Source organism: Varanus komodoensis, unplaced genomic scaffold, assembly GCF_004798865.1.
Source record: "Varanus komodoensis strain SLA01 unplaced genomic scaffold, ASM479886v1 scaffold6_1, whole genome shotgun sequence".
In the NCBI taxonomy this organism is placed as follows: Eukaryota; Metazoa; Chordata; class Lepidosauria; order Squamata; family Varanidae; genus Varanus; species Varanus komodoensis.
In genome coordinates, this window is record NW_025336345.1 from 3,027,501 (window position 1) to 3,050,614 (window position 23,114).

Consider the following 23,114-nt stretch of genomic DNA (forward strand, 5'->3'; position numbering starts at 1 on the left):
GTCTGGGACAAACATGAGGGGCCAATGCAGCAGCCGCTTCCCATGGCAGGTAGCATCATCTCTTTGGAAACTAGATTCATGCCACAGTGTGGGCACTTCCCACACGGCCTTGGGAAGAAGCACTGTGGCTTCCATGTGACATGAACAATGGAAAACTACGCCTTTATTTTTCCCTTTTTCCTTTAGGTTCTTCTGTGTGTTCCTTGACTAAGTACTGGAGCAGCTGTGGTGCTCCATCCATTCTCTTTGGGAGTCTTGCTATGCCACATCTTAATGGAGTAGCTAATACACAAGAAGTTCTTAATAAGATTGTGTAGGCTAGACCACGTGTGCTTGTTTTTAGATACCTTCTTTCAGGAAGGCGTAAGAAATAATGCTTCCTAGTGTTAATGAACTGCCTGTTCCACAGGAGTCTGGGTGGATAACTGGATAACTAGAAGGCCCAGTTATCTTTCTGTGCTGTTCAGATCCCAGATATGATCACAGCAGTGAAAATTGGGATCCAGGCATCAGAGTCAGAGTTATGGTGTGATGGCAGTAAATGAGTTTGGGTTTGATTCCTTTGATTCTTATTAGTTTCCCAAATGATGACCCTCTTTCCTTGGTCAATGAAAGTCTCTTCTCTTAGCCTGGATGACCAAAAATTTCTATAAGAAGCATATTGTCTTTGATTATGGCAAACTAAGTAAGATAATCCATGACAGGCTTATGGGCCAAACCTTTTCAAAATCATTTGATTCTTGAAGCAAGCAAGGAATATATAAGTTATTTTTTGATTTGCTTTCTAGTTTATTAGCTTTCAGAAAACAGAGCTGGATCTATTTTTCAAACTCCTTCCCCAAATCCTTCTAAATCCATGTGGCTTGGGAACAAATCCCAAGAGCTTAGTGCCATACAGGTGCAAAACTAGCTCACAACCTGATTGTAGTTGGGTCTAGAATAAGCTGGATTAACTGCTCTGGCAGAAGTAGGCTTCCCCACCCATTCCAGATGGGACCCTGCATCCCCCAGGAAAGGCTACATGGAGAGTCAGGAGACCCTGCTGGATGCAGTGATCCCCCAAATCAGGTGGTGAGACGTTCTATGAGCTCTGACTCTCAAGGAGTGCAGATTCTGGATCCATACCCCCATGCTCTCTGGCTGCCCAATAAAACATAGTTTTGGGGTCAGACTTCCAGGGACACATCAGATTTATGGCGGTGGCCCCATTAACCAAGATATGGCAAAAGAGAACAAAAAACCTGCATGAGGAGAATTAAATGAACAAAAAACCGATATGAGGATCCAGGCATCCCATAAGCTGCTGCTTTTGCTCTTGCAGTGCAAACAAGTCCTGCCAAAAAGTGTCTATCCCTTAAGTATCTCCATAGCAGGTTTTCTGCATGAGGAGAGTGGTGGGAAAGTTGGTCAGCAGAGCTCTGTGGCATTTTTAAAATAGATCCAATAGATCCAAGTTCACCTCTGCAGAATGAAAATCTGTTTCAGCAATGGTAAGATCCAGCTTCAGGATGCATGCTGTCTCCTGAAGCAGAGACACTGTTCAGCTGGATGAGAACAGAGGAGATGAATTTCAAGAGCATGCAAGCTGCAGATCAGAGAGGAGAAGTTCCCAGCATCTTGGCATCTTCCCAAGCACCACAATGTCCACAGTTGTGTGGCATAGCTCGGTGGCAGCTCCCTGTTGTCCACAAAGGTCTTTTAAAATTCCTGGGATCTTTGGTGCTAATGAATGTATTTTATAATTAGGCGAGATCAATGCAGCTTTGTGAATAGTTTTGCTATGTGACTGGGATTTGTCACCCTGGTTTGATTGTATGACATTTCAACACTGCTCATTTATACTTGGTCAGGGAAAATAAAGATTGTTTTATATAAACTCTTAAAGGTGGAGATCGGCTTTGTTCAAGTGTTGTTTCCCTCTTTGTATTGCTCAATATAATGTAGGCAAGAAAATGCTAAGTGCCCTTTCAGGCTAGAGCTGCAGCGCTCTCTGCTGGCAATGAGAAATCCTTGGGATTATTTGTGTGTTTTGCAGCATCGCTCCAGTTCTACCCATGCCAGGTCTATCTGCCACAGTTCAAATCTAGCGTTTCCACCCCATGCAGTGAGTTGGTAAGTGACAGCTGTAATAATAATCACAAGATTTATTAAATATAACTAGGCAAAAGGCACAACAAACTGCATTTTCAAGTATTTGCATAGGTATACAGAGATCACATTGTAAACCTGTGAGACATAAAACAGTGACACACAGTGCAGAGGCTCTCCCAAAATAATAGCAGTGAAAATTGCCCGGCACAATGCTGTCCATGTTTCCTTGGTAGCAGGTCCCAATGTATTCAGTGGGCCTCCCTCCCAAGTAAGTGTGCACAGGATTGCAGCCATACCAAGTGTTTTTCTCCCAACCATCCTTTCAGCATACACAAAATCTACAAAACTATTTATGAAGCACTTAGCAACCTTGTTAAGGCCTGAGGTAGGGCTGCCAATTCCCAAACCTGAAAAGTCCTCCCTTAGAAGCTCCACAGGAAGAAGGAATTTGGCAAATCAGAGTCTCCCTGACAGCACAGAAGCAACATGACCTCCATCCCTCTTTTCTCCTTTCTCATGTAGCTCCTGGCCATAGTAGGTGGGGATCGGGAATGCACAGTCAAATTTCTGCAGCACTGAAGAGGAGGAAGCAGGTTGCTCATTCCTTCTTTGCAGAACTTTTAAGGAAGCTTCTTCTGGGAGTTGGTAACCCTATTAAGAAGTTATCTGTCCAGCTCTAAGTAGTTTCCTTAGAATGTCAGCCAGTTGTTCTGTGAAGTATTCTGAGGTGGCCCAAAACCAAGGCTTAATGAAACATGGCAAAACTCAGTATTTGTTATATCAAATAACAATTTGTTATATCTTCACCAGTGACAGGAGCAGAGGATTCCTGATCACAGTATGCCAACAGTGGCTGAGATGTCTTAAACCTGCAAGGACAGAGCTCAGTTACATGGGTGCTACTGTTTCTGGAAAGTCACATTTTTGATCTTGAAGTAAATGGTTGCTGGTGAGATTTGAAACACACAAAAGCACACATCTCACTCAGTGTTTCAAGTTAAAGGGGTCTCTTAAAAAAAAAGCTTCAGTACTACCCACAATCTAATTGCATGTCTAGCTCTAGTGCCGAGGAAGTAAGGCACACAACCTGAGAATCACTGAAAGAATCTGCAGTGCTACAAGCACCTCACCACTGGAAATGTTCAGTAGATATCCGTGTTATACGTAAATCAGGTTGATTCCTGCCCTTCACAGGTGGAGTAGGGAGGTCTACAGGTGCCTTCAGTTTATTTTGCTTATCTGCGGTTTTAATTTATGGCTAGCCTGCAGTTTATGCTATTGTGTCCAACCGAGGGCAGGAACCTTGAACAAGTAGGCCTGGTTATGTGGAGGCTTCTAGTTGCATTCAAGTGACCACCAAAAGCGGCCCCTTGCAGACCTCCTTGCTCAACACGGTGGTGACACTGTCCACGTTGAAGGCAGGGCTGGTGTACGTGATCCCCTCCCTCTTGCACATGTTGGTAGATCTTATTGAGACACAGAGCCTGAGTAAGCCCAAGATGAACCTCTCATTCTGTAACACTAGAGCAATGTTACATACACAGTCAAGATACCACTCGATAATCATAAAGTTATTTAACCAGGAATGGCTGATGCACAACTTTGGAACAATGTTTTGGGTTCCCAGTTGGTCTTTGGGCTGTTGAGGTTGCAGTTTGGGCAACTTGGTCATACAATAACTCTGGCCCATCTCTTAAAAAAGGACTACAATAAAAGCTTGGGTGAGTCTTTAAAAAATTCAAACCCAATTTGTACTGCAGCCAACAAAAGTTGCTTTTTCTCTCAGCATTTGCAACCCTAGACAGGCTTTCTAAGGGTGTTGGTGGTAGTTTTGTTTCAAGATCAGGGGAAAAAACCAGCTCCTCCTCATCTTTAGCAAAAGAAACCAGGAAAAAACCCACCAGGCAAAGGAAACACCACGAAGTCTGCAAAATCTGAGATAATATTTGTAAATCCTCAGAACAGAAGTAATGCCACAGCTGCATCACTGGAACTCCCAGTTGTTTAAAGTGCATAGGCAGCTTGCACTGCAGTGCCCAGTTAAAGAAAAATTGGATGTTTAATCAGCTGCCTGATACTAAAAGCACCATGAGTTAAATTATAATGTTCTATTGAGCTGAGTGAGCCATAGGACACCTCATTATTTGGGTAATTGATCACCTATGGGTGAACTGAGTATGCTGGAGTTTGCCTGTAGTACCTTATCTGAGGGCTTGCACAATTCATAAATTTGCCATACTTTATCTTTTTGAAACCTACCCAAATCAGAAAGATGCAAAGGGCATTTGAATTGCACTGAGATTTAATCAAAGGTTATTTCCAAATTGCTCAAGATTAATTTGGCTTTACTCAAAATCAGGGTGCACCAAACCTTGCTAGGCAACCAAGATTATGGTTACAGAGTTACCCTGAAATAAATTAATGGAGCAAATTTTCTGAGTGAACAAGCCCAGTCTAAAACAAAGAAAAATACACAAAAACTTACGCTGTGTGTACTGATTATATAAAGAAGACCGTGCATGACAGAAGTAATAATTAAAGCAATGAATTATAGGAAACGCTTAAAGTGCCCTGCTAATATTTGGTTGATTGGCAGAATGATTCGTTTAGATTTTCTAAGCAACAGCAAACCAAACTAAAATTAATTGGAGTCCAAATCCCCCCTTGTAGTTCAGTAACTTAGATTGTGAAAACAGAGGCTGCTTTATGATTGCTTCCCCCACAGTGAGATCAGGGGTTGGCTCCAGGCTTTGCCTTTCATGGAGAGAAAGGTGTTCACAGAAGGTGCTTCCCTTCAAGCAAACATTCAGCCAACCTTTGGTGTGGCAGTTTAAGGGAGGTGGACTGGAGGGACTGCCATGGAAGGGTGGAGGCAGGGATTTCTGCAAGGACTGGATTCAGTCCATGTAGGAAAAAAGCATGCATGACAGTATGTGTAATGTGGCATAATAGTGTAGCACATAGACCTGGTAACGAACTCCAACATTTAAAATCTCTTCTGCCATGCACCATATTTAATGGTTTATGATCTTTTCCCAGCATGGATCTTGGCTCAGAGCAGAATCAGAGGGCCTATAAGAAGTCCACATGGAGTGGTACTCCTTATCTTAATACTTCTGACACGGTGGAGCCCTCAACAATCCCCTGCAAGGTGCGATCTGAAGCAAACGCAGTGGTGACTGAACTGGCCAGGAAAGAGCTAACAGGGTGCTGATGCTAGAGCCCCAGAATGCCTTGTCTACAGTGACTGCCCTATGGAAAGATGCACCCCCAAACAAAATTGCTCCACTATTCAGTACTATCCGTTGCTAAGATGTCAAATGCAAACAGGATTGAGTGGACTTCAGACACTCTGGGAGTAGAGTGCAGAGTGAGGACTCTTGGCACTTACACTGACACCAATTTCAAATCTTGAAAGCCACTATCAGAACAAGAAAGGTGTTGTGAAGCTGCCATTGAGAGAACAGAAGGCTTTGAAAGAAGGCAAAATTTGCACAGTGTAAGTACTGAACCCTGCAAGGCTTCTTAGCGAAGGGAAGTAGGAACTCCCCTCCTAAAGTGGCAAACAGCAACATTCTGTGAGATGGAGAGAATCTTCCATACAGCCTGAAGTAATTCGGAGGAGATCCCTGCGGCCATGAGAGAGGGCATCACTGGACTCCCTTCTTCACAAAATTCCTTATGGTTCTAACAAAGTATTTTGGTGTTCCGAGAAAACTCAGAAGAACTCACTGGCTCAATTATGAAGAGGTTAATTAACATTGATTTGCCTTTGTCAAGACAATGAATTACTGGGAGGCAATCAAGCCCCCCGCCCACCATTTCAGCATATTGCACTATAATTCGTGAGTGCCATTTTAAACAAGAAAGAAAAGATCAAGGTCATGGAAAAGGAGGAAGCCCAAAGGCATCCGCTCATTTCCAAGAGAGTTGCATCTCCCGGTGCTGTTGGTGGAAGAGACTTTTGCAGAAGCCAGCCCTCAAACTGGCCTCAGCCTTAAGACGCACTATTTGAGAGCTGGACATGACCAGCACATCTTCCTCCTGGAAGCAAAGCCGCCCATGGGACATCCCAGACAGGTCAGATGGAAGTGGGGTGTGGCTTTTGGGACTGCAAGGCAAACCTCAGCGTCTAAACTTCAGGGTATTCACTGGTCCAGCATTCTTGATGGTCGAATTCTAGGAAAGAAGGACCATTATGATGAGTATCTGTGCAATGGGCACTTGCTAACACAGGCAAGAGGAGCAAGAGAGGCTTCTTAAGTTTAGGTAGATCAATGGCTAGGGAGACTAGCTCTTAAATATGAACATTTTCCATTTACTTTCTCCTTCAACAGCAGAGTTATGCCCTATTCTCACATTAGAGGGTGAGGACAAGATGAATTTCCAGCTATTTTATTGAAGAGTTCTGGGCTCTTCTGCACCAGTGTCTGGGCTGCTCTTTATTTATTTGTTTGTTTATTTTTCAATTTATATCCTGCCTTTTTCCTACAAAGGGCTCAAGGCAGCTTACATCTCCTCCATCTTATCCCCACAACAACAACCCTGTGAGGTGGGAGTGGAGATGTGCTGAAGCTCTGAGGGACCATCCCTTGTGCTCGGCTCTTGCTTGGAGAGCAAGCCAAGTAGGAGGGCAGTCTATGGACACGAGGGGAGTTAAGCCTGCACAACTGGCAACCTTCTTCTGCATCATGTGCTACAGCACAAGCAGAGGCTGCAGCACATGACATGGAAGAGGGGCAATGGCTGCATGGCGCTTGGTCCCTGGCAAGCACTGCTTGCACAGGGGGTGTGCTCACCAGGGACTTGGCTCATGGCCACAGAACCCAGACAACCCAACAGATGCTCACCTCCAAAACAGATTCCTCACACGTCCCTAGGTGGGAAGTAGGGAAAGGCCCTTCTCAGTGGCAGCCCCACAGCTAAGAAAAGGCCTCCCCAAGCAGACTCACCTAACAGTTTTCTCGTGAGCTTTGCAGTTCCAGGTGGAGAATCTTTTCAGAGCACTTACTACTGCATTTACAAAGGGATACATACACTTCCCCTCCACTTGCTTCCCAGCTATCACATTTGCCTGCATTCCTGCATTCCTTGTTTATTTTTTAGAAATGCCAGACTGAGAGGGAAGGAGGGGCAGAAGAAGCCAAGGTCAGCCCGTTATCTGCCAGGCACACAGTGGGTTGAGTGTCCACTGTGACTTCTTTGCAGGTTGCTGCACAAACACATCCAAGGCACTTAAGATCAGTTTATCTTTGCAAGCCTCCCAGAGAACTCTTGGGCAGCCAATATACCTCCAGTAGATACGCGTACCTGGGTGAATTGCTTTGCTTCGATCTTTCTATCCTCTCCTATGCCTCACCTCTGTAAAAAGCTGGTGTGGTCCTATATTCCTTGGAGGCCCATGCGGTGGTGCTCCAGCTGCTGCATTTATCCTGGGCGCCCCTGCTCTGTGGCTTGCAGGAATAGGATTGGCAGGAAGCGCTTTCTGAGGTGGCTGTGGCCTGAAAGAATCCTAGGCAAGAGAAAGAGACTCTTCTCAAATTCTGAGGGCAAGCCTATGGATTGGTCCGGTGTCAGGTTGTCATTCGGCAGACCCCAGGGACATCCAGCTGGGGAAGGCTGATCATTCTCTGGTGGTGAGAAGAGTGGGGTGAAGAGCAACTGCTCTTGCAAATGGTGCCAAACTGTGGCCCAAACTGAGTCTCCATCTGGCATAGAATGAGATTTTGCTTCTTCTCGTGACATACTGCAGGAAATCACTTCCTGGCACAGAAACATGTACTGAGGACTGGAAAAAGGAGGTAAAGTCAGGACGTCCAGATGTCTCATTTTACTCTCCATATGTCACCATAATAGTTACATACCCATGGATTTTTCAGAAAAGACAATGCAGGAAGAAAAAGAATGATAATAATCTCAATGGAATGATTCTAATACTCATAAACTGAGCATCACTAAATTGTGAATCAATGCCTAAGATCCAGATGTGGAGTTCCAGATGTGATTATCTGTAACATGCTGCATTTAACGGGAAGACTTTGATTGTTTCCAATTTCCACTTCAATGCTTCTAATTTGCTAAAATTAGGAGTCACAATTTTTGATTGCTTTTTTAATAACCAACTATGATCAGATCTTGTACAGAGGCTGATGAAACTACTTACAGACTACGCTGAATTCTGTACAGAGAATGGTGAAGGATCCGAAGCTTCCACTGCTGAATAGTCCACCTTACATATTATGAATCATCAGTTAAGGCTGCAATCCTATGCAAATTTAGACAGGAACAAGGCCTACAAGCCCCAGCATGCCACAGCCAGCATAGGTGGGAACTGTGGGCCTTTTTCCTGTCTAACCATACAAAGGATTGTGCCTTTGTTTGCCTTTAAGCAACTTGTGCTATGTACCTAAAACATGTACTTTAGTAGTCTAAAACTCCCTGGAAGGGTTGGGTATGACTAGCAGGCCCACATACTGTTCCTCCATATGATGCTGAGGGCCGAACCAAGCATGACATTAACTGTGCGCTTGCATCAGATGTGCAGGCTTTAAAAATGCAAATAGTGCTAGCGGCAATGGGCAACCTGGTCATTGCTGGGCCTGCAGCAAGAGTGCATTTGCACAGGTGCCCCACGAATTTAACTTTTTCCTTTCTTCTTGCTGCTGTCCTGAGGAAAATCATTGGTACTAAGAAGGATTCCCTACCATAGCAAATGCTTTGGAAGAAGGGTATTCTGTAAGACTACGCAGCTAGATGAAAATGCCTGGATAGCCATTTAAAGAGGGCAGAAGCAGGAATGAGCAGCGAGGTAGTGGACCTGGGGCTCACAGGGGCACCATACCAGCACCTTTTGCTTAACAGGGTTGCTGATGTAATCTGGCACTGCCCTGAGTCTTTTGTGTTTCCTCTGAGATTCATTTACAAGTCCTGGGTGGGGAATGAATTTTCTTAGCCACAACATAAAGCTGTGAGCTATCCCTGCTGCAAGGCAAGGCATTTTAGAGTGGCTTATTCTGCATGGCAGTTGAAGCCAACACCTGCTCAGGCTGGATGTGAAAAGTGCTTCAAGTGATTTGCAGAAAGGGATCGATACTGCAGTCTGAATTTTGGGGTGCTCCCTGGGATCACAGCTATAGGAATTGTTACAACAAGTGCCTGCACTTCAAAATGTACCCCTTCCTCACTGGGAATCAGGTACCAGAGGAAAGAGGGGCACATCGTTTGGGAGGGCTAATGAGTTTCTGTGTTTATACGGCTACCAAAGTGAGGGGTTAACTATTGGAAACAGAAATTTGGAGAAGGAAAAAGCAAGCAGGAAATGGGTTAAGAGCTGCTCTCCTGCCACTGCTATGCTCTGGACTGCTTCCCCCAAAGTGGACTACTGGGGTACCATTACACATATTTGTGCACGATGTCTAGCTCTGGCCTAATAGTACTGTTGCTTTTTATTGAGGATTGCATGTTGTTGTTAGTCGCGAAGTCGTGTCCGACCCATTGCGACCCCATGGACAACATTCCTCCAGACCTTCCTGTCCTCCACCATCCCCTGGAGTCCACCTAAACTCACACCCACTGCTTCAGTGACTCCATCTAGCCAACTCATCCTCTGCCATCCCCTTCTTCTTTTGCCATCTATTGTTCCCAGCATTAGGCTCTTCTCCAGGGAGTCCTTCCTTCTCATTAGGTGGCCAAAGTATTTGAGTTTCATCTTCACTATCTGGCCTTCTAAAGAGCAGTCAGGGTTGATCTCCTCTAGGACTGACCGGTTTGATCGCCTTGCGGTCCAAGGGACTCACAGGAGTCTCCTCCAGCACCACAATTCAAAGGCCTCAATTCTTCGGCACTCAGCCTTCCTTATGGTCCAGCTTTCACAGCCATACATTGCAACTGGGAAAACCATAGCCTTGACTATACGCACTTTTGTTGGCAGGGTGATGTCTCTGCTTCTTAGTATGCTGTCTAGATTTGCCATAGCTTTCCTCCCCAGGAGCAAGCGTCTTTTAATTTCTTGGCTGCAGTCCCCATCTTGGAGCCCAGGAAAATAAAATCTGTCACTCCATTTCTTCCCCATCTATTTGCCAGGAAGTGAGAGGACCGGATGCCATGATCTTAGTTTTCTTAATGTTGAGTTTCAAGCCAACTTTTGCACTCTCCTCCTTCACCCGCATCAAGAGGCTCTTTAGTTCCTCTTCACCTTCTGCCATTAGAGTGGTATCATCTGCATATCTGAGGTTGTTGATATTTTTCCTTGCAATCTTAATTCCAATTGGTGATTCATCTAGCCCTGCCTTTCTCATGATGTGCTCTGCATATAAGTTAAATAGGCAGGGCGTCAGTATACAGCCTTGCCAAACTCCTTTCTTAATTTTGAACCAATCAGTGGTTCCGTGTCCAGTTCTCACAAAACTAACAAAACATGATCCACTGGAGAAGGAAATGGCAACCCACTTTGCCACAAAAATCCCATGGACAGTACCAAGATGATTGTATGCTTTGCCTTTATTTTGGGTTTAATTGTAAATCACCTCAAGCTCCTGTTGAGTGGAGGGTGATTCTGAAAAAAGAGCAGATTAAATACTGCCCATGGGAAGCAAAGGCATCCATTCCAATCACAAGTAAAATTCTAAAATTCATCTTAGTGCAATGCCAATCCTTGATTAGGCCAATCCAAGGATGTGCCAAAGCTTGTACATTTTTGTGACTTTAGGGTAGCCTAATCAAGATATATCATAGACAGCAGGAGATGGCTTGGGAAGGGAAGGGATCTGCATGAGTATGACGTCAGTCTCTTGCTGGTCTTGCTGTTTCAGCCTGCCCAGTGCGCTGCAAATGCTACAATTATCTCCTGATAAAGGCCAGATCGATGCCAGTTTCATTCGATTAGGGATAACTGGCACAAGGCCTTCCTCTGCAGGGAAGACGATGCCAGTGCAAGTTGCCCTGGAGTCTGGATACATTTGAACATGGCCCTTCGGGGAATGGGGGGAGTTCCCTGCTGATATACATGACTGGAGGAAGTGAGCAAGAGCTGGGCTGCTTCTACCCAATGCACATTTCCATGTGAAAGCAGGTATATCCATGTGAAAATTGTAACAGCACCTATTTCTCGATTTACCCCTCTGATAACACCCAGGGTAGCTTGAAATTGTACAAAATCCAATTACTGGGGCATTTTCATCCCTTTAGTTTGCTCACCTGTGGAACAAGGACTTTTGGAGCTGGAGGGGCTGGCCTGTTTGGTGGGGTTCGTCTTGGAAAATTCCTTCCCTCCATCTGATGCCCTGGAAGAGGAGGTACCCTGGTGCAGTTAGGTGGAAGCGGAGGTGGACGCTGTACAGGGACTTTGAGTTCAGGAGCTGGCTGGTGGGAAAACACGTCTGGCTTTGGAGGGATACTTGGTATACCAATAACCTACAAGAAAATCACACAAATAGCAGGTGAAGTTTCCAAACCCACTGCTGTATCTGCATTATTCAGGTTTCTTCCCTAGAAACATCTAACAACCAGACAGGGATACTGACAATAGATTTATACAGCAGTTGCACTTTTTATTACCGAACACCTTCTCCACTTCTGTGCACTTTTTGTCTTTATTTATTTGGGCTATTTCTGCCACACTCCTTGGCTCCACAAAGCCCTGGGGTGGCTTACATCTAAAATGGAAGCCATTGTTTAAAATAACTGTAGTAAATATTTGAGTTCCGTAAAATTATGCTGAATGGAAGCTTCTTGAGCAAACATTTACAGCAAGGATATGGTACTTTGGGGCATCCCAAATGGTCCACCAAACAACGTCATTCATCTTGCACTTAAAATGTAGCCAGAGGAGTAACTTCACAGTGAAGGTGCATCTGTTTCAGGTACCTTTCTCTGCTCCTGGGGGGTTTTCAGCTTGAAGGCTGGGTTGGAGTGGCCGGTTGCAGGATTCAGAATGGGAGGAGGGGAGCTGTATCAGAACCACAAAAGGAAACAAGAATTAGAAGTCACATCTGGGACTGCAGCTGTTTTACAAGGCACTTTACAGGGGCTGCTCTCGGAGGAAGCTCAGAAGCTGGAGCTGGAGCAAAATGCATCTGCCAGATTAATCACTGGGACTAGAAGGTCTGGACATAAAAGGCTGGTTCTGGCCGGCTTGCGGCAGCAGCCTGTACATGCCTGAATGTGATTCACAGTGCTGGCTTCAATATATAAAGTCTTATACATGGTATGGGGCTGCAGTCAGGGTGCCTCCCCATCCAAAACCTACCTGGATACCACCACTGGGAGGCTTTCCTCTGAGGGAGGCTGAGCTGGTTGCAACAAGGAAGAGGGACTTCTCGGTAGTGGCCTCCTGATTATAGAACACTCTCCCCACTGGATCCCCCCTCCCCCCAGCACCAACCCTGTTATCCTTTTCACGCCACATTAAGACTCTCCTTTACATCTATACTTTTAACCACAAAATAGCTTTTAAGGGCAAACAGGGGACTTATGCAAGCATTTTTGTTCCTCTTATCAGGGCTAGTTTACTGGACATGTTTTAATTGTTCAAAGGGTTTTGATTTCTTTTCTGAACGTACTGAATTTATGCTGCTTTTATTGTACTGGTATTTTGTATTCTATTGTTTTTGTAAAGGGTTGGTAATACAAAACAATAGTCCAGAAAGCTTTGCCTATGAGGTGATATAGAAAGAGAGAGAGAGAGAAATAGATCTATTCAAATAAACTCAAGTAGTCTAGACTAGAATAAGAAGCAGATATATCACACTTGTGAATAAGATACGTATAAGAGGCCAAGATACTAGCCAATTATGCTGCATAGTCATGGGCTTATCTGGACTTTTATCCAGGCTCGCTTTTGGGCTCAGCAGTCCTGATAAGTCTAAGAGAGTAACTGGAATTTTTACACAAGGTAAAGGAATTAGTTATGTGCTCTTTCTTTTTCAATGACTAAATCCATCTAGTTACAGAAATTTATTTGTCTGTATATGTATGCTGCCTTTCCTTGGAGAAACTTGAGTGGCCTGCATGGGGATCACAGGTACCTTAGCATCCTGAGATTTTAAAAAGATGAACTTGCTGTTTCTATTTCCAATGTTGTTGAATAATAATAATTAAGCTCAGTTAGTGCTCTTGTTTTCCTTCCCCATTTTCTGCTGCATAACCACTAGGTGGCACTGTGATGTAGCAGGATAACACAAGCAGTCTGGTGAGGCCTTGCAATTTGTTTTGCGATAACAAAAGGTACCAGATTTCCCTCCTCCAGAACCCCTCTCGTAGGAAACTGCTTTTAAAAAACAGAGGCAAAACTGGAGAACTACAATGTTGCATAAAGCACATGTTAAGTAAGCAAAGGTGAGCAGGGAATGAGAGCCATGTCTAGAAAGTTGCTAGTCCAAGCCCTGTTTAGCTTCAGGAATGGAAAGTCATTAACATCGCACTATAAATATCCACCTGAACTTCTGGGTCTTCTTTGGCATAATGATCTTCTGCTTTAGGGGCACAAGCCTAGATCTCCATTTATAGCAGCAAATAGCAGTTGCAACTGCAGTCAAAAGCAGGATGGAAACCGAGACTCCTACTATGATTGGAACAGAACCTGGCAAGGAAAAAACAATGCAACAATATTATCAGCGCTCTTCTTTCCCATAATTCTTCCCCATCTATGGAGACCAGATGCAAACAACCAGGGGACAGGGCTCCTGCATTTTTAATAGCTGAGGGGAAAAGGAAATTCCAATATATAAATCATGTCACAACTCTGTGTAGTCGAGGGAAAATGCTATTGCACCTGGTCCCCCTATTCCCCTGCCATGATGACCTCCCGCAATTAAAGTTTCCTTAATTTCCACAAATAGTATGTCAAACTCACTTTCTGGAGGCATGGGGCCACTGTCCAGGCTTCCTCCATTGCCAGGTTTATTGCAAAATGGAGGTGCCCATCCACTGAAACAGTGGCAGTTCTGGTTGTTGTTGCAAACCTGTAGAGACAATAATCAAGGAATTTAACATCAGTGTTTCCTGGTTACCAAAAGCACCATGATCATCTACAACACAGAGGTTTTGATCAATAAGAAGCATTTGCATCTTCTACAGCATCTGTTGGAGTGCAACCTTCCTAAAAAAACCTCCATCTATATGAAGTAAGTTCCCCTGATTATTAGTGCTCATACCAACAGTCTCTCCAAGAAATGCAGTGTTTGAACATTCTTGCCATTTCTATCATCAGAGTTCCAAGGGATACATTTCTACCCTTCCACCCCTGAAGTGTATGTAAATTCCTCAAGTGGGACCAAGATAACTCCCTACTATTTTTAACCTCCCAGCAGAGATTCTCTGAAACATTGTCTAGCCACAACAGATGGGGGTATCTTCTTCCCAGAGGCAGCTACCACAGCTGAAGAAAAGCCAGATCATCCAACATTTGGTTTTCAAGATCTGTACAACACTCAGGTCTTCCCTTCTATGCCTAACACATCCCCAAATTCAACATTTATTTTTGACTGGGAGGTGAACTCCAAGTAACACTTGGAGGACATCAATGTGACAAGAACCTCAGAGTCCAAATGCCTTTAACAGATTTGTTAACAAAGTCCAGTGGAAGATCTGATAGCTTTTCAATTTTAGTCTAAAATCCAGCCCAGAAGGGTTAGAGCAACAAAACCTAAATTAACTGTACATTTGGTGTTGTTTCCCCTGTCTTTAATCCTCCCATCTTCCCTCTTTCATCATGAAGCATGGAAAGTACATGCATCAAAACATTTATGGCATAAAACCATGCAATCCAAAGTGGAATTGGTGCTGCAGAAGAGGTGTGTGTGTGCAGGAAATATGAAAAAGAACCTTAGTGGTATGTTACTGTTTTTAAAAATCTATCCAGTTGCTTATGATGCGGGGATGGAAAATTCCTGTATCAGCTCCAAGCTAGTGTAGGTGAAGAACCAAATCCCGAGGTAGTTCAAGAAAAGAGAGAACTTTTCAAACTTGGTGGATCTAAAGCCACCTCCACCACACCCTCAGAATGCTCTTCTCTGGAGGTTCTCATTGGCTATCACCCATCACTGGTTGTACAGTTATGTCAGCAGTGGAGTTAGGAGGTCTTTTCTACCAGCGGATGGTTAATCCTAACCCCTTCCAGCAAGCTCAGTATGGATGTTAAGATTGCTCTGGCAGACATCTGTGTTAACTTTAAGAGGATCTTCACACATTATTCAAGAAAATACCTTTCCATCTTGCACCTATTATCTATATCAAATCTTCATGTTGCCAATATAAACATTTATATATTTTGGGCAATGAAGGGTTTACATTAATCCTTGAACAAACCATATTAAACCAGAACTGATTTTTAATTGATGTTGGAAACCCTCTTCCTGTGTAGATGCAATTGAACTGGAAGCAATTCTAACTCTGAGCATTTCTTTGACAACACATAATCTTCCTTTCTGGATTTACTTGTCCAGTTTATCTATGCATTCTCTCTCTCTCTCTCTCTCTCTCTCTCTCTCTCTCTCTCTCTCTCTCTCTCTCTGTGTGTGTGTGTGTGTGTGTGTGTGTGTGTGTGAACATACATACAGCTCTCATGCAGACACACGCACACCACAGTGTCTGATAAGATACCCACGCCTTGGCTGTGGCACTTCTTTCCGCAGTCTCCATTATTCAGAAAGGAGGTGTTCCGACAGTGCCCCTCAAAGCAAACCTGCAGGAGGCAGGAGAAGTATTCAGGAGAGCACACATGAATGGGAAAGGAAATATTGTGAAGTACTCATTGCCCAGTAAATGCCCAGGCTGGGAGCTGCTCAGAGCTGTGTGTCCCGGCATCAGCACTGCCTGCAAAGACTCAACATCTGTGGCAAATCCCAGCCACCATGGGCAATCCTGATGCTCTGGGCAGGTGCCCAGGTCAGCATAATTATGACTAGAGAAATCCATCAGTGGTGGCAGGGAGTGACAGGTGCTTCTGTGGAGAGGCTTTCCTGTTTTGCTGGCATTGTGCTGAACAAGAATGTGCCCTCCTTCACTGTTCAGCAGCAACGCATCCAACCTCTGATATGGGAATGGGAGAGAGAATTCCAAAGCCAACCTCAGACTCTGCAGTACTGGGAATTCTCCCTCTGCCAAAGAGCAGCACAGGGACAGGGGCTGGGCTTCCTCTCAGGTAAAAAGCACCTTTCTAACACACAACCCTCTTGTCATTGTAACGCAAGTTCCATTGGCTTTTTTGATGCTCAAAGCCATATAGAACCTCCCAAAACTGTGTGGCACTTGCCCACTTTGAAAAAGGCACAGAGAGATCTCTTGAAAGCATAAATGGGGGAAAGAGGCAAGAGCTGTGCTTACATGACTCTCGCCACACTTGGTTCCTGCCATCACAAGGCCGGGGTCTAGCATATCCCCCTCGTCTTCGTTCCGGTACACGTGAGTGCCACGACAGTGGATCTGCCTTCCGCTTATTGTGATCGTTGTGTCAATGGGCACGGCATTGGACTCCAAAGGCTTGGAAGCAGTGCTTTGGCACTGGATCTTGCCACACTTGGCATCTCTGCAAAGAGAAGGGGGAGTGGATGTGAGTCTAAACATGCGGGTTAAGCTTGCGGCTTTCTCACGTTGCAAGAGCTGTCCTACAGCATGAGAACTCCGAGGGGCTGCGACTCGGAACTGTTGATGTGATCAGGCGCTGGGAGCCAGAATCCATGCTTGCTTCCTTCATGATGGGGCTACGGCTGCACAGAAGAGATGATGCATGCAGGGCGTGGTGACGGGGCAGTTTTCCAACAGCACATGGGGAGCATGCAGCCCTTCAAGCGGGGCTGGACTACAGCTCCCATCAACCCTAGCCAGCATAGCTGAGGGTGAAGGATGCTGGGTGCTGCAGTCTAACAACAGCCATCCCCCATTCCTGCTCTGTGTGCTCCAGCCAGGACTTTCTGGCAATAATTCTAGGTGCTGATTTTGATGTCCTCGCTGATACAGGCTCTTTGCATCTCAGAGAAGAGGCAGTTGCAGGTGAGCTCTGTGGCGGGGTCAGACTGAATGCGACTTGAAGGGTGCTTTTTTTACTCCATGCTTGAAATTGGCCACATGTTTGCTTTTCAAAAAGGACCTGTGTGTTTGTCCTCCTCTGAGTGGATTTGACCCTTTCCTCTTGTGCTGTTTGCCTACGGAATATTGTGTGCCAAAAATGCTATTTGCTCCAATCGTTTTTAAAGATACATCATAAAACTTCAAGGGGAGATTTGTGAAGGAAGAAAGGGCTAATGCTCTTCCCTCTGCTGCATTCCTGATTTGGCTGAAAGACGTTCCTTGCAGTTTTGTTTTGTTTTAAGGAAAAGATGAAGCCAATTGCAAGCACAGGATTTTAAAATGCACTTAGATCATATCTAGTCTTCTGAGCATCAGCTGCAACTAAGGAGTTGGATTCCATCAGTTTTCCTCCAGCTCTGTCTTGGGACCACTCTAGAATGAGTCACTGATCAGCATTACGCTTTCAGTCTTCCTTGAGGGAAAGTGCATTTTGCAGAATTTTTCATGAGTAAATACACAGGCCTGCTGGGTCCTCCTCACTAACACTTCTGTTGCAATCCATCATCAGGGGCTGTCTGGGAAGGGGCTCCATTCCAGGGAACAAAACCGCTCATAAACGGGAACTCCCACTTGCCCTTTCACACAGCAGGAAGAGCACTTAATCTGCTCTGCTTCTCAGGTATGAACTGCAAACCCACCAAGATCTGCTAAGGGATATTCTGGAAAGCAACAAACCAGGAGGAAGGACAGATTTCTCCTTCCTAGCCCAGGTCCCTGAACATTTAATGTTTTATGTTTTTATTGCATAGTATCCTGCCTTCTCTTCCCTTTCAAGGAACCAAAGGTGGCTTGTACAATTCTCCCCATTTTAACCTCACACCAGCCCTGTGGGGTCGGCTGGGCTGAGAGTGAGTGACTGGCCCAAAGGTCCCAGTGAGCTTCATGTCCAAGTGCATACTAGAATCAGATCCCCCAAGTCCCAGCCCAGCACTTTATAAAGCCCCACAGCATTGCCAAGGAACCAAGGTCAGGCACAAACAAGGTTCAAATGAGTAACTGGGTACAGTGTTGGACCAAGCACATTTCCAGCCTTTCACTTGTGAGAGCAAAGCAGTTTCCCCTTTCCATACAATGCAGTTGGCTTCCTTCCTACCTGGTGTTGCACTTCCTGTATTGGCCATTGATGTCCTTCCCACAATTCCCATAGGGATCTCCAGCAGCATTAACCTTCTCAAAGCAGAGGTCAGGTGCTGGCCTTGCTCCTGTATGGAAGAGAGTTGTGTGCTTGGTACACGTGGAAAAGGGAAGCTTGCCCAAATCTATCCCCTCCCCTCCCCTCCTCTCCCCTCCCCGCACGCACACACACACCCATCACACCTCGCACTGACACCATCAACTTCCTGAGGGCCAGCCCAAAGCATTCTTGTGCCTGGGCAAGATGGACCCTGCCCACCACCATCCGTTCCGCATGCAGAGCTTCACCAGCCTGTCACAAGGAATCAATGTTAACCGAATTTCAGTTCAATGCTCAAAATGGGACAGCATCCACCAGCATGCTGGAGGCACGAGTCTACTCTATGGGGCCCAGGTCAGGCCATATGACATACACAGCGCTGTCCTCCTGACAGAGAAGATTGGCCAAGGGCACAGAGGATCAATCAGCTGCCTGAGGCCACAGCTGCCCTCTGCCCAATGGTGGGCCAGCACTGAATGGCACTCTTGCTGCGGCAAAGCCTAGTACGACAGGCAAGGCCCTGATGCACCCAGAACGGCAAAGGATCTGTCATGTGGGCCAGGTACTGTTGACCAGGCAACTTGTCTTGGCATAGAAATTTGTGATTAACTTGCAAGAATGCTGTGCTAGTTTTTAAAAAGTTTTTCTAGACTTCATGGCAGTGAAGATAAAACTCAAGAGTGATTCCTCACTTATTTGCAAATGAAAGGAGACAACTGCCTGGGACCTGGAGTATATTGTCTGTTAAAACAGTGTTTTAATGCAATTTCATAATGTTTCGAGGCCTGGCTGGGGATTCAATTTTAGACAAATAGACATTCATCAAGGAACCAAACTAGTGGAATGACCATAATGATTTTTCTCATTGAGTTTCCATTTGGTTGGCAATCTACCAAAATGAGAGCCATGGACTCAGTAAGGGGAACAAGAGCAGTAAAAAGCAGGGCTTTTAACCCACAGGGACTGGGTTCAAACAAAGTAACAAGCAACCCCAAGTGGTTACCCAGGTTCACTTTTTTACCATGCTCCACCAACAGATCAAGTAGTCTCTACATTATTGTGGTTTCTATCCTCCTTACGCAGTCCTTCACTGTTTCCATGCATCCTAACAACAACCATGCTGTTGTACAATTCCCAGGCATGCACAAGAAGCTGACTGTTTTGGTGGGAGTGATAGTTCAGAGTCTGAGGATGATGAGGAGTTGGCTGGCCCAGATGGGGCTCAGAGCTCACACTCTGATAACGGAACTGTTGTTGTAACGGCCAGGCCTGCACCTGCAGTCCCAATCCCACAGTAACAGTCTGAGCCTGCTCTGGATGAAAGTAGTTCAAGGACAGCCATGGGGACCAGTTCCCCTGCCTGTGGGAATGAGGGAGAAGAAGGGCAAACACAACCGGAGGGAGAAGATTTGGAACTAGGTAGTCTCTCAGATGGAGAATGCCAGCCTCCTGAGGAGGTGGACCCGTGGGCCTGTTGTCACAGCTGCAGGCTGGCCCAATTAGGGGCTCAGTGTGCAGAACGCAGGCACGCCCGGGTCCTCAGTGCCTCTCCTTTGTGTTCATAAGCAAAGCTTTGGGTAAATGGGGGCACAGAGGGTTCAACATCTCACTTTGGGTACGCTCAGAGACTTGTGTATGCTTAGAGACTTCTACGTAGAATGAAGACACTTACAAGAAGTGCTGGAGAGTCTGTCTTGCTGGGGAGGGAACACCTAGCTCACAACACATGCCTGAAATTAAATCCCAAGCTGTACTGCTCCCTGCCTATGTCACCTGCCTCTTCCTCATTGGTCTACAAATAGGGGTTGGATGGCTGGTGCAGCATCTGCAACTGCTGCTTTTTCCAGGGAACTGTGGTAATTGCATACCATGACTACAGAAATCGCAATCCTGGATTCAGACAACACAACCAACTATGGTGGTACAGGGAAACCATAGAACAAACCATCATTTCTTAACATGGCTTCTAATGATCAAACTTACCATGGTGAAATACCACAGCTGAGTTTGGACAACATGTCAGGTTAATGATGGTGAAAACCACCATGGTTTGCTGTATTGTGTGAAGCCAGCCAGCCTGAGAAAATTAGATGCCATTTCAGCAGATGTCATTTTTCTCTGTTCTGCAGCGTAGTGATATTTCCAGCTTCTCCATTCAAAAGTCCTTCTTCTACTCAACTAGTTCAACACACAAGTCCTGTCCTCTGTTGCATCTGATCATAGCAGCCTCAGTGGATGGAGAGTCACGTCCATGTCCCATCCCTTCCCCTTCACCATCACCAGTCCCCACAAGCTCAGGACACAAACAAACTGCTCCTCCACTCCCTTGGGCCCCATGATGCCAGGGGCCCTTGTCTGGTCACATTCCCTGCTCAGAAAATGGTTCTCCTTACCACGGCCCCACAGCTGCAAGCACTGCTGTTCGTACGTGAGGCACATTCCACTGTAACAGTAGGCTCTCCCATCTTCACACGGAGTGCCATCCAGTTGGTAGAAGTTTGCTGGGCAGAACGGTGATTTGCCTGTGCAATATTCTGGCAGGTCACACGGTCTAGCTTGTTCCCGGCAAAGAGTTCCTGGTGAAACCAGCTGAAGAATAATAAGCCATACATTAATAACGAGCAGACAAATCGATGAAGTATTACTTCTGGGCAGAACTTAGCTGAGCACTGTTTGTAATTAATGTGCAAGAAACCAATAAATGCAAACAGCCTTTTCAGAGTGGGACTCAAGTGTGCACATCTGGCAACCAGCAGGTTCGTGTTCTGGCTTGAGCCCTGTTTTTCCAGGCTTGTGCTTCTTTCTTTTTCCTCAACTATCCCAGCAAGTAAAGGATTGTGCAATGAACAGGGTGACATTTTGGTGGCACCAAGCCAATCCAATTTGACTAAGTGACACCAGAACAGAGGCCCAGAAAGCCAACAGCAATGCTTCCTGGACTGGTCATAACTGATTCCAATCAATTGGATCATCAGTTCCCTGCAATCTACATGGGCAAACCTTTACCTTCATTCAACATAATCCCCAAAGCAGCATCAAAATGGAAAGAATTTTGCACCATTGCCAAACATGTGTCACACTTTGGTCCCAGCTCTACCTGAAATAGTCCCTCTCCCATCTCTGTTTGTCAAGTTCTTCCCCTTTTAAGTTGTTTCTCACAGCATTGCTACAGCAAAGCTTCTCCTGAAGCATTTTCTAAACTACTCCAGGTGCTCTGCCAGCACTGCCTGAGCATCTCATCCTCTGCCTTCACTACTCATTGTCCATGACCTGATATCTTCTATGGGGACCCCCATAACTCAATGATGAGCACATGGTTTGTACTGGAGTGAGGTCTCAAGTGCCATCCTTGACATCTCTGAAAGAGATTTCTGAAAGATCTCATGCAGGCAGTAGGATTAGTCAAGGCCTTGACCCAAGATATTGGAGAGCTTCCCAAACAAGCTGGTGCATTAAATGGGCAGGGCAAGGCGCAGCTCTTTTCTATATCTGTACAAAGGGTGCTATGTACTGCTGGCATTAGTTAAACCCTCAGCAGCACGTTCAAAGTCCCTGGCTCCAGAATCGCAGCCAACATCCTTTCCTTCCACTGAGCTGCTGGCCAGCACCAGGCCATCCCCACTTGTTCAAGCGGATATGTGCAGCTGATGTTGACCCAGAGCCCTGGCCAAGTTCAGCACAGCAGAAGGAAAAGGTGGTGGGTCCACAAGATCTTCACAAAGTCTGCAGATAGGCAAATGTCAAGAACACGACTGATTCTCGCGGTGCTGAGGATTCTTACCAGCCATGCTTGACACTGCTGTGTATGTTGGCATCGAGCCTATATCCAGACAGCTGCATGCCGCCGCCGCCATGTGGATTAAGATGTGGCATGTCAAGAACAGGCTGGCGTAGTGTGTAAAATGCCGACTCCCTTGTGTAAAGCGTAGTTGAGCCCACATGCACAGCATTTTTAAGTGGCCACTGAGCATCCTGTCCTCATGACAGCTGAGCTCCAGGGAGGAGCATGGAGAAGTTAGCATACCAAGACTATTTTAACCACATTTTCCTGGGAAAGCTGAGATGTAAAGTGAGCCTTAGACATCCCTCACCCGTATATATAACCCCCCAGCCCGTGAGGTTTGATCAGCTGGTTGATTGGGAAAGCAATTCAAGTGTGCAATATAGAGCAGAACAGAAGACTAGGAGCCAAGAGGCAAGACAGCTTAAGCCCCCTGGAGAAATGCTCTGAGCTCCCTGGCTCATGTTTTGTTCTTCCAAGCACTGAGGCGCAGCACAGGAAAGGAGATGCTAATAAACTGGTAACGCAGTCAAGCAGGGAGGCTGAGCTCTAATCCCAGTGAGGCTTTGAACGACACACTTTCTGCTTGCATTTGCTGACTCCCATGATCAGAGGGTGGCACCAGTCTGAGCCCAAGCAGCTGGTGTGCGTGCATCATGGCCGAAGGTCCCTAGTCCTGCCTAAGCAGATACAACAACACCTGAAGGTCTCAAAACGTGTGGTTAGGGACAGTCTTTCAAGCATAAACAGGCTGGGTGAGTACATGGACACACACAGAACTGAAAAATACAAAAGCAGAAGTAAGTCACAGCACAGGGAAGGGGCTGTTTCAGATTGATAACTAAGTTTCTATCTTGTGGAATTGCCTGATAATTTTGCAATTTACTTACTTCTCCTTCCAAGTGATTCTACAACCATCATCACTTCCAGCAGCTCCATCTCAACAGAGCCCCCATTTCTTTGAGGCCTAACATGCATTTCAGGCCTTAACATGATTCCATG

The 23,114-nt window shown here is 45.6% G+C and overlaps 1 protein-coding gene across 1 annotated transcript in view; it reads right to left on the reverse strand.

Moving 5' to 3' along the window:
- Nucleotides 1-2,124: 2,124 nt before the first annotated feature.
- ADAM19 (ADAM metallopeptidase domain 19) overlaps nucleotides 2,125-23,114 on the reverse strand; it is a 66,660-nt gene continuing 45,670 nt past the window's right edge. Inside the window, exons 14-23 of the mRNA XM_044451007.1 lie at nucleotides 20,725-20,920; nucleotides 18,251-18,359; nucleotides 16,414-16,615; nucleotides 15,695-15,772; nucleotides 13,943-14,051; nucleotides 13,525-13,669; nucleotides 11,956-12,037; nucleotides 11,287-11,502; nucleotides 7,451-7,603; nucleotides 2,125-6,270 (exon numbers count right to left, since the gene is read on the reverse strand). Coding sequence (XP_044306942.1) covers nucleotides 6,217-6,270; nucleotides 7,451-7,603; nucleotides 11,287-11,502; nucleotides 11,956-12,037; nucleotides 13,525-13,669; nucleotides 13,943-14,051; nucleotides 15,695-15,772; nucleotides 16,414-16,615; nucleotides 18,251-18,359; nucleotides 20,725-20,920 — 1,344 coding nt within the window. The 3' untranslated portion in view covers nucleotides 2,125-6,216. The remainder of the gene's footprint in view (nucleotides 6,271-7,450; nucleotides 7,604-11,286; nucleotides 11,503-11,955; nucleotides 12,038-13,524; nucleotides 13,670-13,942; nucleotides 14,052-15,694; nucleotides 15,773-16,413; nucleotides 16,616-18,250; nucleotides 18,360-20,724; nucleotides 20,921-23,114) is intronic.